Raw genomic sequence first — 18,451 nt, 5'->3', positions numbered from 1 at the left:
TGCTCCAAGCACTGCTAAGCAGTTCTGTCCAAGGCGTAGTGCGGATCATGCAGGGAAAGAAACCTAAGTGCTTTTACTGCTGATCACGCTGGGGAGGAGAGGAAAGGTTCCGGGGACAAGCAGGGAGGGAGACAAGGCCCAAGTGGCTGAAAGAGTTGTGTCAACGGCATCCAGGCCAGCAACTGCAGTGGAAGAGCCTTAACTAAAGTCCTGGCAGAGCCTCGTGATTGTGGTCAGAAGCTAACTCCTGGGGCAATTGGACCTGGGAAGGGAGGACCTCATTTTCAGATGTTTACAGAGCAAAGCCCAAGCCTCACCTTCAGAATGGAGAAAGCCGAAAGCATTGGTCTGGCCATCTTCCCCACCACAGTGCGATGCTCCAAATCTAGATGGTGAACTTCAATTATCATTTAAACCAACATCTTTCTCCTCTGACTTCAAGGGAAAAGTATAAGGTTAATAGGTAAAACATTTTCAGCAGCTGCTCAGCAGCTGCATTTCCTAATCACCCACTTCCCACCTGTGCTTGGCCTTGCCTCCAAAACTGGAAACACCTCTTTTAAGTGCTTTGTTGGCTGAAAATACTGTCTTCTAAAACTTTGATGATTTGGCAGGAAACCTCTGCAGCAGAAGTATTTCTATGCAGGTGTCAAATCGTGGCATAGCCCTCATCTAGGGAGCATGTATCCAGGAGCTTGGCCACTTTTAAACAAGAATTTATCAAGGGGCAGACAAAGCTAATCTGCCACCATTCACATGTACCTAATAAAATACTATGTTACCACACAAATTATCAAACTATGTTAGTTTGTCTGAAGCTTGCTTTTTAATAACTATCACAATTGGAACAAGCTATAGAAAAATGTATTTCAGATAATTAATTAATAATGATGATGACAGATATTATCAGTTTTTATTCCTGATGTCTTAGTGTGTGCCAAGCATTTCAATACATTATCACATTTAATGATTGCAACAACCCTATAAGAGAGAAATCTCTCTTGAAAGATGAGGAAAAATAGCTGTGTAGAATTTAAAAAACAAGTCCGACTTTGTAGTGACAGGGTTTAGTTTTGAATCAGATTTGTTTGGGTCAAAGGCTTGTTCTTAATTGTTAGCTCGCACACTTACATTAAACCAAACAAAGCTGCCACAAGTCAATGGCACAAAGAACATTGCCTGACCTAAGTTCAGATTCTGTAAGACAGCCAGTGAGACAACCTTTGAGTCTGCTTTTTGGCAGGGAATCCTTTGTCCATCACTAGGTCACAGCTTGCTGCCCATCTGGCGACTTGCCCACACTGCTTCGTGGTAGCTGCCTAACCCACTGCACTTCCCTGAATCATGATGCTCTTACTGTCCTCCCTTACCATCCTTCCTTTTGTAGACATATCATGTTAAGGTTTGCTTTGATAGCTCACTATTTTCCCTCTTTCTGCAACTTCAGAACTGCAAGGAAACAGCTTAAAAGTCCAGACATTTCTGCGTTCTACTTACTGTTGCCCTGAGGGTCACTCTCTGGTGAATAATCTGAATTATCATCCGCAAATGCATTAGGCTTTCAGTGAAAACACAATTTTATAAGCATATATTGCCATAACCCCTCCAAGTTTTACCATCACAACACAGGGGGTCTTGAGGCTGGAAGTGGACCAACACAAAGTCTACCACCTCCACTTCCTGAGCACTTTCTCTGCCTGATCCACTTATGAGCTAATTTATGGAAGTGAATAAAACAGAAATTGGAAATGCTCATATTAGTCCAAACCTATTAGAGGAGTTTTATCTTTGCAAAAGTTTTTCAAAATACATCTTTCAAAATTTCAGTGTAATAGTCTGGTGAGAGGAGTGGAAACATATATCTCAATTGTATTTTGAACTGAAGAGTAAGTTTGTAGTTCCTTCTATACATTGCTTCCTTTAAATTACTAAAAGTGTCTTCTTTGCTTGGCAGCCCAGCATTTTATTGCCTGTCTTTTATACATTAAGTTTTGCAATCCTTTATAATTCTGGAGAATAACAGAATAACAGCTTATACCACTTGGTAGCTAAATGAACCATAGGACATCTTCCATTCTGTATTAAAAGTGGGATTAATATGGAGTTCAGAGCAATTGACTTGTAGCTCATTCAGTCATTTATAGTGTACTCATTATACCTTTCATCTTTGAGAGAAGGGCAAAAATAAAAGTGCCTTTACATGCAGCTCTAAAGGAAGATATGGATCATTTATCCTTCTGATTATGATTTTCTTAAAATGATACCTGTGGAGAAGGGGACAAGACTGGAATCTAAAACACACACAAATTCCAAGCAAAATATACCCATGTCTCTCAGCATCATCAAAACTGAGTTAAACTAATGTGTACTCTACCAAAATGACTTTCTGCTGGAGAATAGACTCTGGAGAGGAACATGAGAGGACTAGTGAGGAGTGTGGACATATGCTGGAGAGATCCTAACTTAGATGTAGAATAAAGTAAGACCTATCTCTTATTACAAGAAATTTGAAAGGCTTTTAACTTCCAAAGACCTCTTATGGAAAGAAGGCCCCTTCAGCTTTACAATAGGTGATTCACTTTATCACATTGATAAAGTTATCTAGAAGCAACTGGTCAAACTGATTTGAGAAATGAAAGCACATCTTCCTAAGGCACAGGAGTCAAAATCATTTTTTAAAAACCTGTGATAGAGTACTTTTACTTTGAAGAATATGGAGCAGGTGTGCTTTCCCCCATTCACCCCATTACATACAATTAAAATTCCTAGGTATGGCTGGGCATGGTGGCTCATGCCTGTAATCCCAGCACTTTAGGAGGCCAAGGTGGGCAGATCACCTGAGGTCAGGAGTTTGAGGCCAGCCTGGCCAACATAGAGTGAAACCCCATCTCTACTAAAAAAATACAAAAATTAGCTGGGTGTGGTGGCACATGCCTGTAGTCCCAGCTACTTGGGAAGCTGAGGCAGGAGAATCACTTGAACCCAGGAGGCGGAGGTTCCAGTGAGCCAAGATCATGCCACAGAACTCCAGCCTGGGCAACAGACCAAGACTCCGTCTCTCAAAAACAAAAAAACAAAGTATCCCAATCTTCCTATTCTAATAGGGTAGTATCAGAGAAGAACAAATAGGGAGTCTAGACTTTTATCCCCAGTAGGAAGTAAATCTCTCCTTTTCCTTCCCCATTCTTGCTGGTATGTTGTTGGATGAGACCTGGTAGAAAGTCAGGAATTTTAGCACGCAGCAATGGTAGTGAGTCTTCTCCCACAATGTCGTATCAGTGAAAGCCATGTGGGAAACAATGATAAAACATTCCTACCCTCCAAGCCACGAAGGTATCAGTGGAAACCTAGTGAGGAGCTTGAACTCCCATCCCCAACCAGAAGTAATGAGAAGCCTCTCCATCAGGTGTTATGGAGGGTGAATTGGGAACCTGAACTTCTGTTTCCACGTGGAATTAACGAGGCAGATCCCTCGTAACAAAATACCCAGAATGTCCAGACTTAAAAGATCACTCATCATACCAAGAACTGGAAAGATCTTGAACTGAATGAAGAAAGATAATCAATGACTGCCAAAACAGAGATGTCAAATGTATTAGAATTATTGACATTTTAGGCCGGGTGTAATGGTTCATGCCTGTAATCTCAACACTTTGGTAGGCCAAGGCAGGCAGATCACTTGAGACCAGGAGTTTGAGACCAGCCTGGCCATCATGGCAAAACTCCATCTTTACCAAAAATACAAAAATTAACAAGACATGGTGGCACGTGCCTGTAATCCCAGCTACTCAGGAGACTGAGGCAGGAGAATTGCTTGAACCCGCGAGGTGGAGGTTGCAATGAGGCAAGATCATGTGATTGTACTCCAGCCTGGGCAATAGAGTGAGGCTCTGTCTCAAAAAAAGAAGAGTTATCTGACATTTTAAAGCAGGTATTATAAAAATGCTTTAATGAGCAATTACAAGCACATTTAAGTGAGAAAAATAGTCACAGCAAATAAACAGGAAGTATCAGCAAAGAAAGAGAAAGTATAAAGAAAAACTAGAAATTTTAGAACTGAAAAAAAAATAACTGAAACAAAAAATGTATTGGATGGACTCAACAGCAGAATGAAAGGGACAGAGGAAACAATCAGTGAAAGAACAATAGGACGATAAAAATTACCCAATCTTAGGCCAGGCACGGTGGCTTATGCCTGAATCCCAGCACTTTGGGAGGATGAGGAGGGCAGATCATGAGGTCAGGAGTTCGAGTCCAGCCTGGCCAACATAGCGAAACCCCATCTCTACTAAAAATACAAAAAAAATTAGCTGGGCATGGTGGCATGTGCCTGTAATCCCAGCTACTCAGGAGCCTGAGGGAGAATTGATTGAATCCAGGAGGCAGAGGTTGCAGTGAGCCGAGATCACACCATTGCACCCAAGCCCAGGTGACAGTGTGAGACTCCACCTCAAAAAAAAATTGCCTATTCTTAACAATAAAGAAAAAATAAACTAAAAAAAGCCTCTGGAGTCTGTAAGACTGTAACAACAGATCTAACATCCATGACATCAGAGTTTCAGAGGAAGAGTAAGAGCAGGCAGGATGAAAAAAGTTGTCAAAGAAATAATGGCTGAAAACTTCCCAAATTTGGCAAAAGACAAAACTATAAATTTAAGAAGTTCAGTGGATATCAACTAGCATAAGCCCAAAGAAATTCATACCAGGATATATCATAGTCAAACTTCTGAAGACTATTAGCAAATTATCTTACCAGTGAGAGGGAAATGATGCCTTATCCATACGAAAAAATTAATGACAATGGCTTTCTCATAAGAAACTATGGAAGCCAGTGGGAAGTGGCATAATATTTTTCAAGCACTAAAAGAAAAGAATTACCAATCCAATGCAAACATCTTTCAGGAATAAGGAAGAAATTAAGACATTCTCAAATGAAGGAAAACTGAGAGAATTCATCATCAGAAAACCTACTCCAAAAGAAGAGTTGAATAAAGTTTTCTGAATAGAAAGGAATCAAAAGAATCACCTAAAAATATCAAAAAGGCTGAAAGAATACAGTAAGTAAAAATATGACTAAAAATTATACACTTTTCTTCTCCTCTTCATCATGTTTGGTGGGGGAAACAAAAATAATAACATTGCTTAATGTAGTTCTCAATTTATATAAAGGATTTAAGATAATTATAAATGGGAGAGGGTGAAGAGACAAAGAAAGAAATGATTCTATACTTCAAATTTAAAATGAACACACATACATATTTTACATACACACATATAATGTAATATCTAGAGCAAATACTTAAAAAGCTATACAAAAGATATATCAAAAACTCTGGTTAAGTCAAAATGGAATTCTAAAAACTGTTTAAGTAACCTCAGAAAGGTAGGGAGATAAAACAGAAGCAACAACCAAAAAAAATAAAAATAAAATGTCAGACTAAGGTCTAACATACCAATAATTACACTAAATTTGAGTGGCCTAAATACACTTATTGAAAGACAGAGACTGGCAAAATATTCAGAATATGACCCAAATATTCTGTCTACAAACTCACTTCAAATGTGATGACATAGAAAGTTTAAGGGTTAAAAGATATAAAAAGAAATATCATGTAAACTTTAACAAAAGGAAAGCAGTAGTGGTTATATTAATATCAGACAAAGGAGACTTCAAGCAAAGGAAGTTACCAGAGACAGGGAGGGATATGATATTCTATAACAATGAAAGTACCAATCCACCAAAAAGACAAAGCAATTCTAAGTGTGTATGCACAAACAACAGGGTCTGTAAAATATATGAAGCAAAAACCGATGGGACTAAAAAAAAACAGACATGTCCACAATTATAGTTGGAGATTTCAACTGCCCTTTCTCAACAACTGATAGAACAACTAAACAGAAAATCAACAAGAATATACAATAACCCAATAGCACCATCAAGCAACAGAATCTAATCAACATTTATGTGCCCATGGAACATGCACCAAAATAAATGCTATTCTGGATCATAACAAACTTAACAAATTTCTAAAAACTGAAATCATAAAGAATGTGTTCTACAACTGCAATGGATGCAAACTAGAAGTTCAGTGGATATCAACTAGGATAAGCCCAAAGAAATTCATACCAGGATGTATCATAGTCAAACTTCTGAAGACTATTAGCAAAAGTCTTCAAATTAGACCAGAAAATTAGAAAATTAGAAAAATCTCCAAATACTTGGATAGTTCATAGATCAAAAATGAAGTCTCAAGGGAAATATAAGAATATATTGAACTGAATAAAAATGAAAATATAATGTATCAAAATTTGTGGGATACAGGTAAAAGAGCAATGAGAGAAAAATTCATAGCACTAAATGCATATATTATAAAAGAAGAAACTATCTCAAATCAATAACTCAAGTCCGAGTTCAAAAACCTAGAAAAAGAAGGGCAAAATAAACACAAAGCAAGCAGAAGGAAGAAAACAATAAGGATTAAACTAGCAATCAATGGAAATGAAAACAGAAAAATAGAGAAAACCAATGCCACAAAGAAGTGGTTCTTTGAATGGGTTAGTAAAATTAAAAAAAAAAAAAAAATCTAGCAAGACTAATGAATAAAAAAGGGAGAAGACACAAATCACCAATACCAGGAATGAAATGGAACGTCACTACAGATGCTGCAGACAGTAAAAGGATAAGAGAATCTTTAGAACAATTCTACATATATAAATTTGACAACTTTGATGATATATACCAATTCCTGAAAAAACATGCTACCACCACTCACCCAATATAAAATAGTTTCATTAACCCTCTAACTATTCATAATTATAAACTCCCCAGAAATCTCCAAGCCTATATTGTTTCACTGGATGATTCTGCCACACATTTAAAGAATTAACACCAATTCTGCACAGTTTCTTTCAGAGAATACAAGAGTAGCAAAGCCTTCCCAATTCATGTTATAAAACTAGTATTATCCTAATACCAAATCAGACAAAAATAGTACCAAAAAAATTTACAAACCAATATCTCTCTTGAATATAGAGGCAAAAATCTTAATATTATTAACAAATAGAAATTAGCAATATGTTTAAAATTACATACCATAACTAAGTGGAATTTATCCCACAGATGCAAGGATGTTTGAATATTTCAAAATCAGTACAATCTACCATATAAACAGATTACACAAGAAAAATTACAAAGTTATATAAATTGATGCAGAAAAATCATTGGACAACATTGACACGTATTTATGATTTAAAAAATACTCAGAAAACTAGGGATAAAGGGGAACCTCCTTAAATTGTTAAAGAGCATCTCCAAAAATTCTACAGCTAACATTACACTTAATAGTGAAAGAATAAAATCTTTCCCTCTAAAATCAGGAAGAGGAAAAGGATATTAGCTTTCACCGCTCTTACTCAACATAGTGCTGGAAATTCTAGCCATGGCATTAAGGCACAAAAAGGAAATAAAAAGCATGTAAAACGGAAAGAAAGAAAGAAATCTGCCCTTCCCTATTTGCAGATAACATAATTGTCTACATAAAAATCCCCCCCAAAAAATGAGTTCAGCAACGTTGCAAGATACAAAACAAATGTACAAAACTCAGTTGTATTTTTATATAATAGCAGTGATCGGGGACACTACAATTTAAGACAGTATTATTTACAATTACTCAAACAAATGAAATACTTTGGTGTGAATCTAGCAAAACATCTACAGGACTTGTATGCCTAAAATTACAAAAGAGTGATGAAAGAAATCAAAGCTCTAAATAAATGGAGACATATACCATGTTTATGGATTGAAAGATCTGACGTAATATAGACATTGAACTCTCAAATTTGATATACAAGACTTTTTATATAGCTTCAGTAATCAAGAATTTGTGTACTGGCGGATTAACACAAAGCTCAATGGAACAGAATAGAGAACCCAGAAATAAACCCATATATCCTCTGCTGATTTTTTTTATAAAGGAGTAAAAGCAATTCAGTGGAAGAAAAATAGCATTTTCAACAAATGATGCTGGAACATTTACACATCTGTAGACCAAAAATAAAAGAAAACCAAAACACAGCCTTGACCTAATCCTTATACTTCATACAAAAATTAACTCAAATTAGGTCATAGGCTTAAATGCAAAATATAAAACTATAAAACTTCTACAAAACAATAGGAAAAAGTCTATGGGATTTTGGTCTATGCAAACTTCTTAGACTTGACACCAAAAGCACAATCCATAGAAGTTTAATTTATAAATTAGACTTCATCAAAATTAAAAACTGTATCTGTGAAAGGACTCTGTTACAAAAAAAAAAAAAGGATGAAAAAAAAGCTCAGCATGAGAGAAAATACATGCAAACCCCACATCCAACAAAAGACTAATCTATATACAGATTCTATAAAGAGCTCTCAAAATTCAGGAGTAAAAAAACCAGTCCAATTTGAAAATGACAAAAGATATGAACAGACATTCACCAGAGTGAATGACAAGTGAGCATGTTAAAACATGTTCAACATCACTAGCCATTAAGGAAATGCAAATTAAAACCACAATGAGATGTCACTACACACCTATTAAAATGTCTAAAATGAGCAATAATGACAATACTAAATGCTGGTAAGGACACAGAAAAATTAGATCACTAATACATTACTAATGTGATGTAAAATGGCACAACCACTTGGAAAATAATATGACAGTTTCGGGCGCGGTGGCTCACGCCTGTAATCCCAGCACTTTGGGAGGCCAAGGCGGGCGGATCATGAGGTCAAGAGATCGAGACCATCCTGGCTAATACGGTGAAACCCCATCTCTACTAAAAAAATACAGAAAATTAGCTGGGCGTAGTGCTGGGCACCTTTAGTCTCAGTTACTCGGGAGGCTGAGGTGGTGAGGTGGGAGAATGGTGTGAACCTGGGAGGTGGAGGTTGCGGTGAGCAGGAGATCGCGCCACTGCACTCCAGCCTGGGTGACAGAGTGAGACTCCATCTCAAAAATAAATAAATAAATAAATAAATAAAACTAAATATAACCTAGGGATAACATCACTATTATAAAGCCTAAGATCAGTGCTTGAGATATTTGGCAGATGCTGCACCTGATCAGCTGGCACCACCCGGACAGATAAACTGGCTCATCTGACCTTGTGGCCTCCTCCCAGAACTGACTCAGCACAAGACAGCTTCAACTCCCTTTGATTTCATTTCCAATCCAACCAATCAGCACTACTGGAAAAAAAAAATTAAATATGCAACTCCCATATAACCTAGAAACTGCCCTCCTGGGCTTTTATCCCAGAAAAATAAAGACATGTTCAAACAAAGACCTGTATACAAATGTTTATAACTTATTTTACAATAGCCCAAATTATTGTAACATATCTTACAATAACCCTAAACTGGAAATAATCTAACTATCCTTTAAAGCATGAATGGTTAAACAAACTGGTTAATTCATACCATGGAATATTAGTCAGTGATAAAAAGAAATAAACTATTGATACAACCTGAATAAATCTCCAGAGAAGTGTAGAGTTATATACTATATAATTCCATTTAGATAACCTTCTTGCAATAACAAAATTATATAAATGAAGAACCTATGGCTAGGCACGGTGGCTCACTTCTAATCCCAGCACTTTGGGAGGCTGATGCAGGCGGATCACTTGAGGCCAGGAGTTCGAGACCAGCCTGAGCAACATGGCAAAACCCTGTCTCTACCAAAAATACAAAAACTAGCCTACTGTGGTGGCACATGCCTGTAATCCCAGCTACTCAGGATGCTGAGGCAAGAGAATCACTTGAACCCAAGAGGCAGAGGTTACTGTGAGCCGAGACTATGCCGATTGGGTGACAGAGCGAGACTGTCTCAAAAGAAAAAAAAAGAACTTACTATTGTATTGTGGTTGCCAGGGCTTAAGAAGAAGTTAGGGACCAGGAGGAAAACAGATGGCTATAAAAAGGCAACATGAGAGACCTTTGTGATAATAGAACTGTTCCATGTCTTGACTGTATTAATGTCAATATCCTGGCTGTAGTATTCTATAGTTTTGCAAGATATTACCACTGACAGACACTGGGTAAAAATTATGCTGGGTGTTACTGAGTTACTTTTTACTGATGTGTGTGAATCCTCAATTATCTCAAAACAAAAGTTTAATTTAATAATATATATTCAAACCTTCAGATAAATCTTACCAAAATGAATTTTTTTAAAACTATGATACATGGTAGCCTGTTCAGGCTGCTATAATAAAATGCCATAGACTGGGTAGCTTATGAACAACAGAAATTTATTTTTTATCATTCTAGAGGCTGGAAAATCAAGGCAGCGGCAGACTCAGTGTCCATTGAAGGCCCCTTTTCTGGTTCATAGATGGTGCCTTCTAGCTGTGTCTTCACATGGTGGACAGAGCAAACAAGTTCCCTTGGGCCTCTTTTCATAAGGGTACTAATGCCATTCACGAGAGCTCCATTCTTGTGACCTAATCACCTTCCAAAGATCTTACCTTCTAATACTATCACTTTGGGAGTTAGAATTTCAACATATGAGTTTGGGGGCACATAGACATTCAGACCATAACACACACTTTCCTGGACTATGTGATAGCAAAATTTCATAAGAGTTTCTAACTCTATATTAAACACACTGAAAAGACTTATGATTATGGGTATTTTCAAGAGTTGGTGATATAGTTTAGCATTTTTTTTGTATGTTTTATAAAATCTCAGGGGTAGGGACCCCAGATTTTTATGTTACACTCTTATGACAAAAAACTAAATAATATACCAAATTCACTAAATGAAAAAGCAAAAACTTAGGGGCTTTTCTGTCTGTTTGAATACCAGCCCAAAGCTAAAGGAAACTGCTGTATTATGAATAGTAGAAACAACTCCGTTTCAGAAACTAAGTTTATTTTAGAAATTAATTTCAAGCCTATTTGAAAACAACTGTAATTCTAATAAGAATTAAAATTCAAACCATTTTGGATGATAAATATTTAAAAGCTTTTGGTCTGGAAATAAAACTGGAACAGAGCAAAGAAACTAACGTTATCAAATCCACTGTGGTGGGGTGAAATGTCTGTTTTGCCGAGAGGATTTTGGTCCAAACTGCTAATCACTGAAACACATTCCCATTCTGTAACTACCACTATAGTCATATAAGCCTGATATTTATTCCTGATGAATTGTGTTCCTATTTCCTCAACTTTCTTCTTTAAAAAAGTCTTTTAAAGCTTTAATTAAAATAATTATTTGAGCACTCAATTCCTAAGGCATGAACATGTGCAAGCAAACCCATATAAACCCACCTAATCCTCTCTCCTTGATTCAGACTACATGAAATTTAATAGGAAGCCTAAATTCAAGCCCAGCATCTTCCTTCTCAGTATAATTTACTTGTTCATTCATGTTTGAGATCAGCTTCTTCTCACAGCCATTACTGGCAAGAGAGAAGCCTGGTTCCCAAGGTATACACTACACCTGTGCCAGGGGGCATCAACCAAGTAGGGAACATCAGTGGGAAATGAGAGTTTCAGAAAGGATCAAAGTCATGTTTGAGGGGAAAATTATAACTTAATTGCTCTTCCCTTCACTTTATGGCTTAGTAGTTATATTCAGATGCTAGGACTGCCATAGCAAAGTACCAAAAACTGAGGGGCTTAAATAACAGAAATGTATTGTTTCACAATTCTGAAGCGTAAGAATGTGAAATCAGTGTCTTCAAGGTTGGGTCCTCCAAGGGCTGTGAAGAAGGAACTGTTCCATGCCTCTCCCTAGTTTCTGGTGATTTGCTGGCATTCTTTATCGTACCTTGGCTTGTGGGGGCATCACCCCAATCTCTGCCTTCCTCTTCACATGGTATTCTTCCTGTGTGTGCATCTGTCTCCAAATGTCCCTGTTTTATAATGACACCAGTCATTCTGGATTAGGGCCTGCCCTGAAGACCTCATTTTAACTTGATTAGCTATGTAAATACCTCCAGATAAGGCCACATTGGAAAGTACTGGATACTTTAACATGTAAATTGAGAGGGGAACATGATTCAGCCCATAATAGTAGTGTTTAAATGTGAATTAAAAGGCGTTGAGAAACTGGCTGATGACAATTTCCTTACTCTTTGACATGGGTTATGACCAACAGTCATATGATGGGTCAGAACCTGCCCTCCAACAGAGATAGTTCGTTCCCCTCCATCATCAGCCTAAAATTCTCTGCAAGCTCATTTGGTCTAATGTCCACATCACTGTAATGTCAAGTCAGCATTGGCACATATATACACACACAAAAATGTTATCTGCCCATTTTGCAAAGGGAAAGTTAGACCCAGAATGACCAAGTAGCCTATCTCATACAGTTAAGCAAGTAGATTCTGTACCAAAGAGAGTATAATAAAGCCTCTGCTTCAAAAACTGTGTACTTTCTTGTGTATTTACATATTTCTTTGTGTTTTATTTTCCCAAGGGCTTTACAGAAATTTCTATCATTTGCAATCTGTTCTTCTAGTTATATGAATCTATTTTCTCTTTAACCAGCATTTTTCTTTCCTTGACATAAAAAAAAAATGAAAAGAACCAGCTTTTCTAAAAAACATGTTGCAGCTCTCCTACACGTCAGTAAGTATAGAAGCTAAAATTGACTTACTTTGCTGCGTATTGTGTCATTCATCTAATGGTGTAATATAAGAGAATAACCTCTGATTTGAAAATGTGAGTACTCATTTTTAGGACTGGACTACTTGGATCTGATATGGTTGTAAGTCACGGAATTTTATGACCAGATGTGTCTTTGGGAATTTTCCAGGCCAATCCTCTTTTAATACCAACTGTTGGTGAAAACTGAAGTTCAGAAAGGCCAAGTAATTTCCCTGGGGTCACAGAGCAGGGTTAGAAGCCAACCCGAGAGCAGAATTCAGCATTCCTGCTGACTCCTCATCCAGTGCCTTTTCTACTCCTGGCTGTTTCAAGTATACAGGCAACACCTTGTCATAACCTTGCTTGTCTTGACAGTCTCAAAGCTAAACAATGGTAAAAGAATGGTGGCATGAGAAAGTCATGTTTATTTAATTTATAGAAGAAAAGAAGGACTTCTGATATCCTTCATTCCAGGCATCACTTAAATATGGAAAAAACACATGGTCTTCTGAATCTCTTCAACTCTTTTATTAGAGAGTAGGATTACTGAGGGTCTACAATATCCTAGGTTTTGGAAATAGTGGACAACATGGACCTGGTCCCTGCCTTATGGAGCTGAAAGTCCAGATGAGAAGACAGATATTATATAAATCATTATAAACAATTAAGTTTAAAAATTATGATATCTAAAAAGATGAAAAAATGTTACTGAGACAACCAACTTGGCCTCGGTTCTAAAGGAAGACTTCCCTGAGGCATTGATGTTTGACATGAAATCCAGAGGATATGTAAGTGTTCTAATGGACATGTTCCATTAGGAAGATGGAGGGGACATAGAACAGTGCATGGCTGTGCTCAGATAATTGAGAGATGTCCCCCATAGCTAAAGCAGATGGATTGATGTTAGTGCCAGAGATGCAAGTGAAACCTGATAACCCAGGTATACAGGTGTATAGGCCATGGTAAGAGTTTAGAAATCCATTTAATGGAATTTGAACAAGGGAAAGATGTGAGATCAGATTTATCTGTTTGAAAGTTCATTCTGGCATCTTTATGAGATGGATTAAAAGCACAGGAGGGAGACAGGCCAGGTAGGAGATGAACATACGGGCCAGATACAGCACGCACATAATATGTGGTCTGGACCTGCCCAGTTAATTCAGCAGAATTCTTTTTTTCCAGTGACACATCTTGTATTTCTTCTTTGTCTTTTTAAAATAAAATGCAAACCTGTTATTAAATACTACTCTTAATGAATACAATTGTTTTTAAAAGACAGCAGATACCTAATGGATATTTAAAAACAATTATTTCACTGTCTTATTGAAGGAAGCTTTTTTACTGCATTAGAATTGTAATTTTAAATTATATTTGGGCTAATTGCAAATATTCTCATTGTAAAGAGCTTTGATTTAAATGATATATTGTCAGTACAAATAATGTGAATGAATCATCAACTCAACTATTGAAGTAATGGTAAGCTGCCATCCATTATATTTGCACTGATTGTGCTCCATGTTAATTTTTAAATGTCTTACTTTGGTGAAAATCAGATATTGTGTATGTGTGTGTGTGTGTGTGTGTGTGTGTGTGTGTGTGTGTATGGAATACATAGAAAAATGCATTGACTTCATGGAGGAATCCAAGAATATTCTGTCAAATGATTTTGATATGTCCTGCAGTGATCAGACATCTTAAAAAACAATGTGCTTTTTAAAAAATGTACCTGAAATAGTTTTTACAAGGGTTTCAAAAAGAATAGTTTTCATATAAATAATTTATTTTGTTTTCTTAAAAAAAAACAGTGGACAGTTTATATCACTAGTATGATATAAGATCTAAGCATAACATATGGATGAGTGCTACCATTTATTATTCCCTTTTTGACAATCTGAATCATCCTTTGGATATTACTCTGAATGATAAATCAAGCAATTTAAAAGTGGAACTCAAAATTGGAAAACTGAAGTTGTAAGTGCTTTTATCTTAAGTAGATGATACGTTCATGTACCTTGAATAGTAAGTGCTCTAGCTTTGAGTTAACTTTATGACAATGAGCTCTTCAGTGAGTAATGTTAGGCTAATACAATATGCAGGTCCTAGGAGTCAGGGTTACCTATGAATTGTATATCTACTGACTTTCATGAGAACTCAATTCAGCATATGTGTAAACTTTTATTCTATAGTTTTTCTCTGACAAACAGTATGATACATTCTATCAACTGCCATTGAATAATTGTAAGTTTTCTTTGAAGAAAGACTAATTCTTTTTCAAGAATTGTTGTGTATATCATTATTTTATCTTATTCCCTGGAGTGTGGCATTTTTTAAAAGAATGCATTCTTTCAGAATTTTGTTTTGATTGAAAGGAGAAATGATTCTTGCCAAGACTATACAAATATTCATTTTTCTCCCATGTTGGTTAGGGGCATCTAAATGCTAGAATCTCTGGCTTTGAGGGAGGTAAGTTTGTTTGTTTTCACTCTTATTGTTGGCAAAGGAGATGGAGAAAAGGCTTGCCATGGATTAATCTTTTACCATCCACTTTCTTTTGAAATCCCTGGTTTTACTGACCATTAAAAACTGCATGGTGACAGTAATCCCCATTTCCATTCCAATACCTTGGACCAAGTGATAAAGCAAACTCCTGTGCTTCTGCTTTGCATTAAGTTAGTAAAACAGGGGGATCTGTAATGGAAACAGAAGGAGGCTTTTGTGTTTAATCATTTCTGTTTCTGCCAGTTCTGTTCCAACATGGATTTGTGTGTGCCATTTATTTTAAATACCTCACCATTTTTTATAAGTATACAAAACCCAGGATACCAACAAAAAATCTTGTTGCATCTGTTTATTTCTTCTAGGTTGGACAAATTGAAGATTTTCTATACCAATTAGAGGACAGTTTCTTAAAAACTAAAAAACTGAGAATGGCTCGAAGGCAAAAAACAAAAATGAAGCGACTTCAAATTGTTCAGCAAAGCTAGTCATTAGGGAGCAGGCACTACCACTAAGACATCCCAGAAGAAGAGGCAAGGGCACCCATCCCAATGCCCACCTAGAACTGTGACAGCTGGATAACAAAAACTTGTCACCAAACGAAAGAGGTGGTATTCCCCTCAGTTCATCTTTACCGAAGACACTCTATGTTTCATTAATCTCAACTGACAGCAATAAATATTCTCAGCAGGTTTGACTTGACTTTTGTTCAGATTTTTCTTGTTTAAAGAGCTTATAAAATAACCATTGATACCTCTTTCACTGCCTTGATCTTTCAAAATGGATGAAGGTATACCAGGTCTACCCAATAATGTTTATAGTATACATCTATAATCATGTGCATTCATTAAGAATTATTCACGGGCCACCTACAGATATAGAAAACAATATAAATGCAAAATTGAACTTATAAAACTTATAATGTACTTTCCCAACTCTTATAAAGATAGTCATACATGGTATGGCTGACATCAGTTAAGTTGTCTCATTAAATTGTTGTTTTCCTTTAGATCCTTTATATTGTATTTTCTCTGCCTCTTAAGCTATGCAACACAAATCTGACAAGGTAGTCAAGTTTGCACATGTTTGACAAAGTAGTGAGTTGATAGCCATCACTGAAGACCTCAACTGATGCCAACAAAAAGATTTGAGAATAAAATAAGGAGGAAGAGCCCAGATCCTGAGTAAAATAGGAAAACATAATTTGTTTAATAGTGAAAAATAAATAGAATTTTGGAATACATTGATAAAAGCTCAAAAAATAAAATGAAACCAATCAAAATTTCCCAGCAGAAGTAATAGACTAAATGATTTATGACAGTTTATCCAATCTTAACCTAATAACATACAAAAATTTATAATATTAAAGCCAGAGGCATCATACTACTGGATTTCAAAATAGATTACAAAGCTATAGTAATCAAAACAGCATGGTACTAGCACAAAAACAGCACATTGACCAATGAAATAGGATACAGAGCCCTAAAATAAAACAGCACATTGACCAATGAAATAAGATACAGAGCTCTAAAATAAACCCACACATTTATGGTCAATTGACTTTTGACAAAGGTGCCAAGAATACACAATGAGGAAAGGATGATCTCTTCAGTGAAAGGCATTGGTAAAATTGGATATCCACATGCAGAAAAGGAAAAATGGACCCTTGTTCCACTCCTTATACAAGAATCAACTCAAAACGGGTTGAAGACTTAAATGTAAGATCTGCAATTGTAAAACTACTAGTAGGGAATATAGAAGGGAAGCTCCATAACATTGGTCTGGGCTGTGATTTCTTAAGAGCCCAAAGCACACATAATGAAAGCAAAAATAAATAACTGGGTTTGCATCAAACTAAAGAGCTTTTGCACAGCAAAGGAAACAATTAACAGAATGAAGAGACAACCCACAGATTGGGATGAAATATTTGCAAATCATTTATTGGATAAAGGGCTAATACCTAAAATATACAAGGAACTCAAACTACTCAGTAAAAATAAAACCACCATATAAAAAATGGCAAAAGACCTGAAAAGACATTTCTCAAATTAAAATATAAGTGGACAACAGATATATAAAATGCTCAACATCTCTAATCATCAGAGAAATGTAAATTAAAACCACAGTGAGATATCACCTAACATATGTTAGATTTGCTATTTATAAAAAGATTAAAGATATTAAGTATTGTTGAGGATTTGAAGAAAAAAAAACCCTTGTAGATGGTTGGTGGTATTGTAAATTAGTACAACCATTTTGGAAAACAATATGGGGATTCCTTAATAAGGTAAAAGAATTATCAGAGGACAAAACAGTACAAGGTGGCTGACTAAATGCATCTGGCACTTGCTTCTTCCGCAAAGAAGAACCAAACAGCAAGTAGATAATTATACTTCAAATAGATTATATAAGAGAGAACACTGGAATTCATCTGACAAGGGAAAGGAAACACTGAAAGCAAGGAAGGAAAGGGAAGCAGGTCAGCCTGCTCAGCTCCTATTGGCTGGGAGCCTGGAGAAGTTTTCTAATGCAGGTTAAGGGTAAGTGAGAGACCCCTAGTGGTCCATATTCCCACTGCAGACTCCTGCAGTCCTAGCCATTGGAAAGCCCCTTGACCCTTGCAGGCCCTGAGTAACATAAAGAATGGCCTGAAGACTGTACTCCAGAGAGGGAGCCCACAAAGAGCCCCACGAACACCCAGGTCCTAAGTAGCTCCAGCAGGATGCCAGTTTGAGAACCCAGTGCCCACTACACAGCATCTTGCCCTGGGGCCCAGACACCCCTACACCGCCACATTCCTAGACCCCATTGACATTTCCCACGTATAGCTGCCACTAATGGAGCCAAGACAGAAACCACTGGCAGCAACTCACCCTCCCAAGCAGAGGAGTGGCTGCACATTTTCACACACCCCTGGAACAGAAAGGATACTCACAGAAGTAGAGAGCTGAATAGTAGTTACAAGAAACTTGGGGGAGACAGGAAAAGGGAAGACATTGGTCAAAGAGGACAAAATTATGGTTAGAAAGGAGGAGTAAGTCCTGGTAATGTATTCCACAGGATGGCGACTACAAGTTAACGATAATGTGTATTTCAAAATCGCTAAAGGAGGATTTTAAATGTTCTCACCATAATGAAGTGATAAATATTTGCAGTGAGGGGTATGTTAATTAGCCTGACTGGATCATTCCACAATATACACATATAATGAAATATCACATTATATACAATTACTAGTTGTCAATTGAAAATGAAACTTTTTATAAAATTATGTTAAAAGAAAAAAGATACAGAACTATTAATATATGCCACATAATTA

At 36.7% G+C, this 18,451-nt stretch overlaps 1 protein-coding gene across 1 annotated transcript in view; it reads left to right on the top strand.

Annotated features, from left to right (window-relative positions):
• Window positions 1-15,831, top strand: part of SPATA16 (spermatogenesis associated 16) — a 28,346-nt gene extending 12,515 nt beyond the window's left edge. Inside the window, exon 3 of the mRNA XM_011941001.1 lies at window positions 15,498-15,831. Coding sequence (XP_011796391.1) covers window positions 15,498-15,620 — 123 coding nt within the window. The 3' untranslated portion in view covers window positions 15,621-15,831. The remainder of the gene's footprint in view (window positions 1-15,497) is intronic.
• The last annotated feature ends 2,620 nt before the right edge of the window (window positions 15,832-18,451 follow it).

This window comes from Colobus angolensis, unplaced genomic scaffold (assembly GCF_000951035.1).
Source record: "Colobus angolensis palliatus isolate OR3802 unplaced genomic scaffold, Cang.pa_1.0 Scaffold197, whole genome shotgun sequence".
NCBI lineage: Eukaryota > Metazoa > Chordata > Mammalia > Primates > Cercopithecidae > Colobus > Colobus angolensis.
The sequence above is the reverse complement of the archived record's forward strand: the minus strand, read 5'-3'. Positions and strand labels throughout refer to the sequence as shown.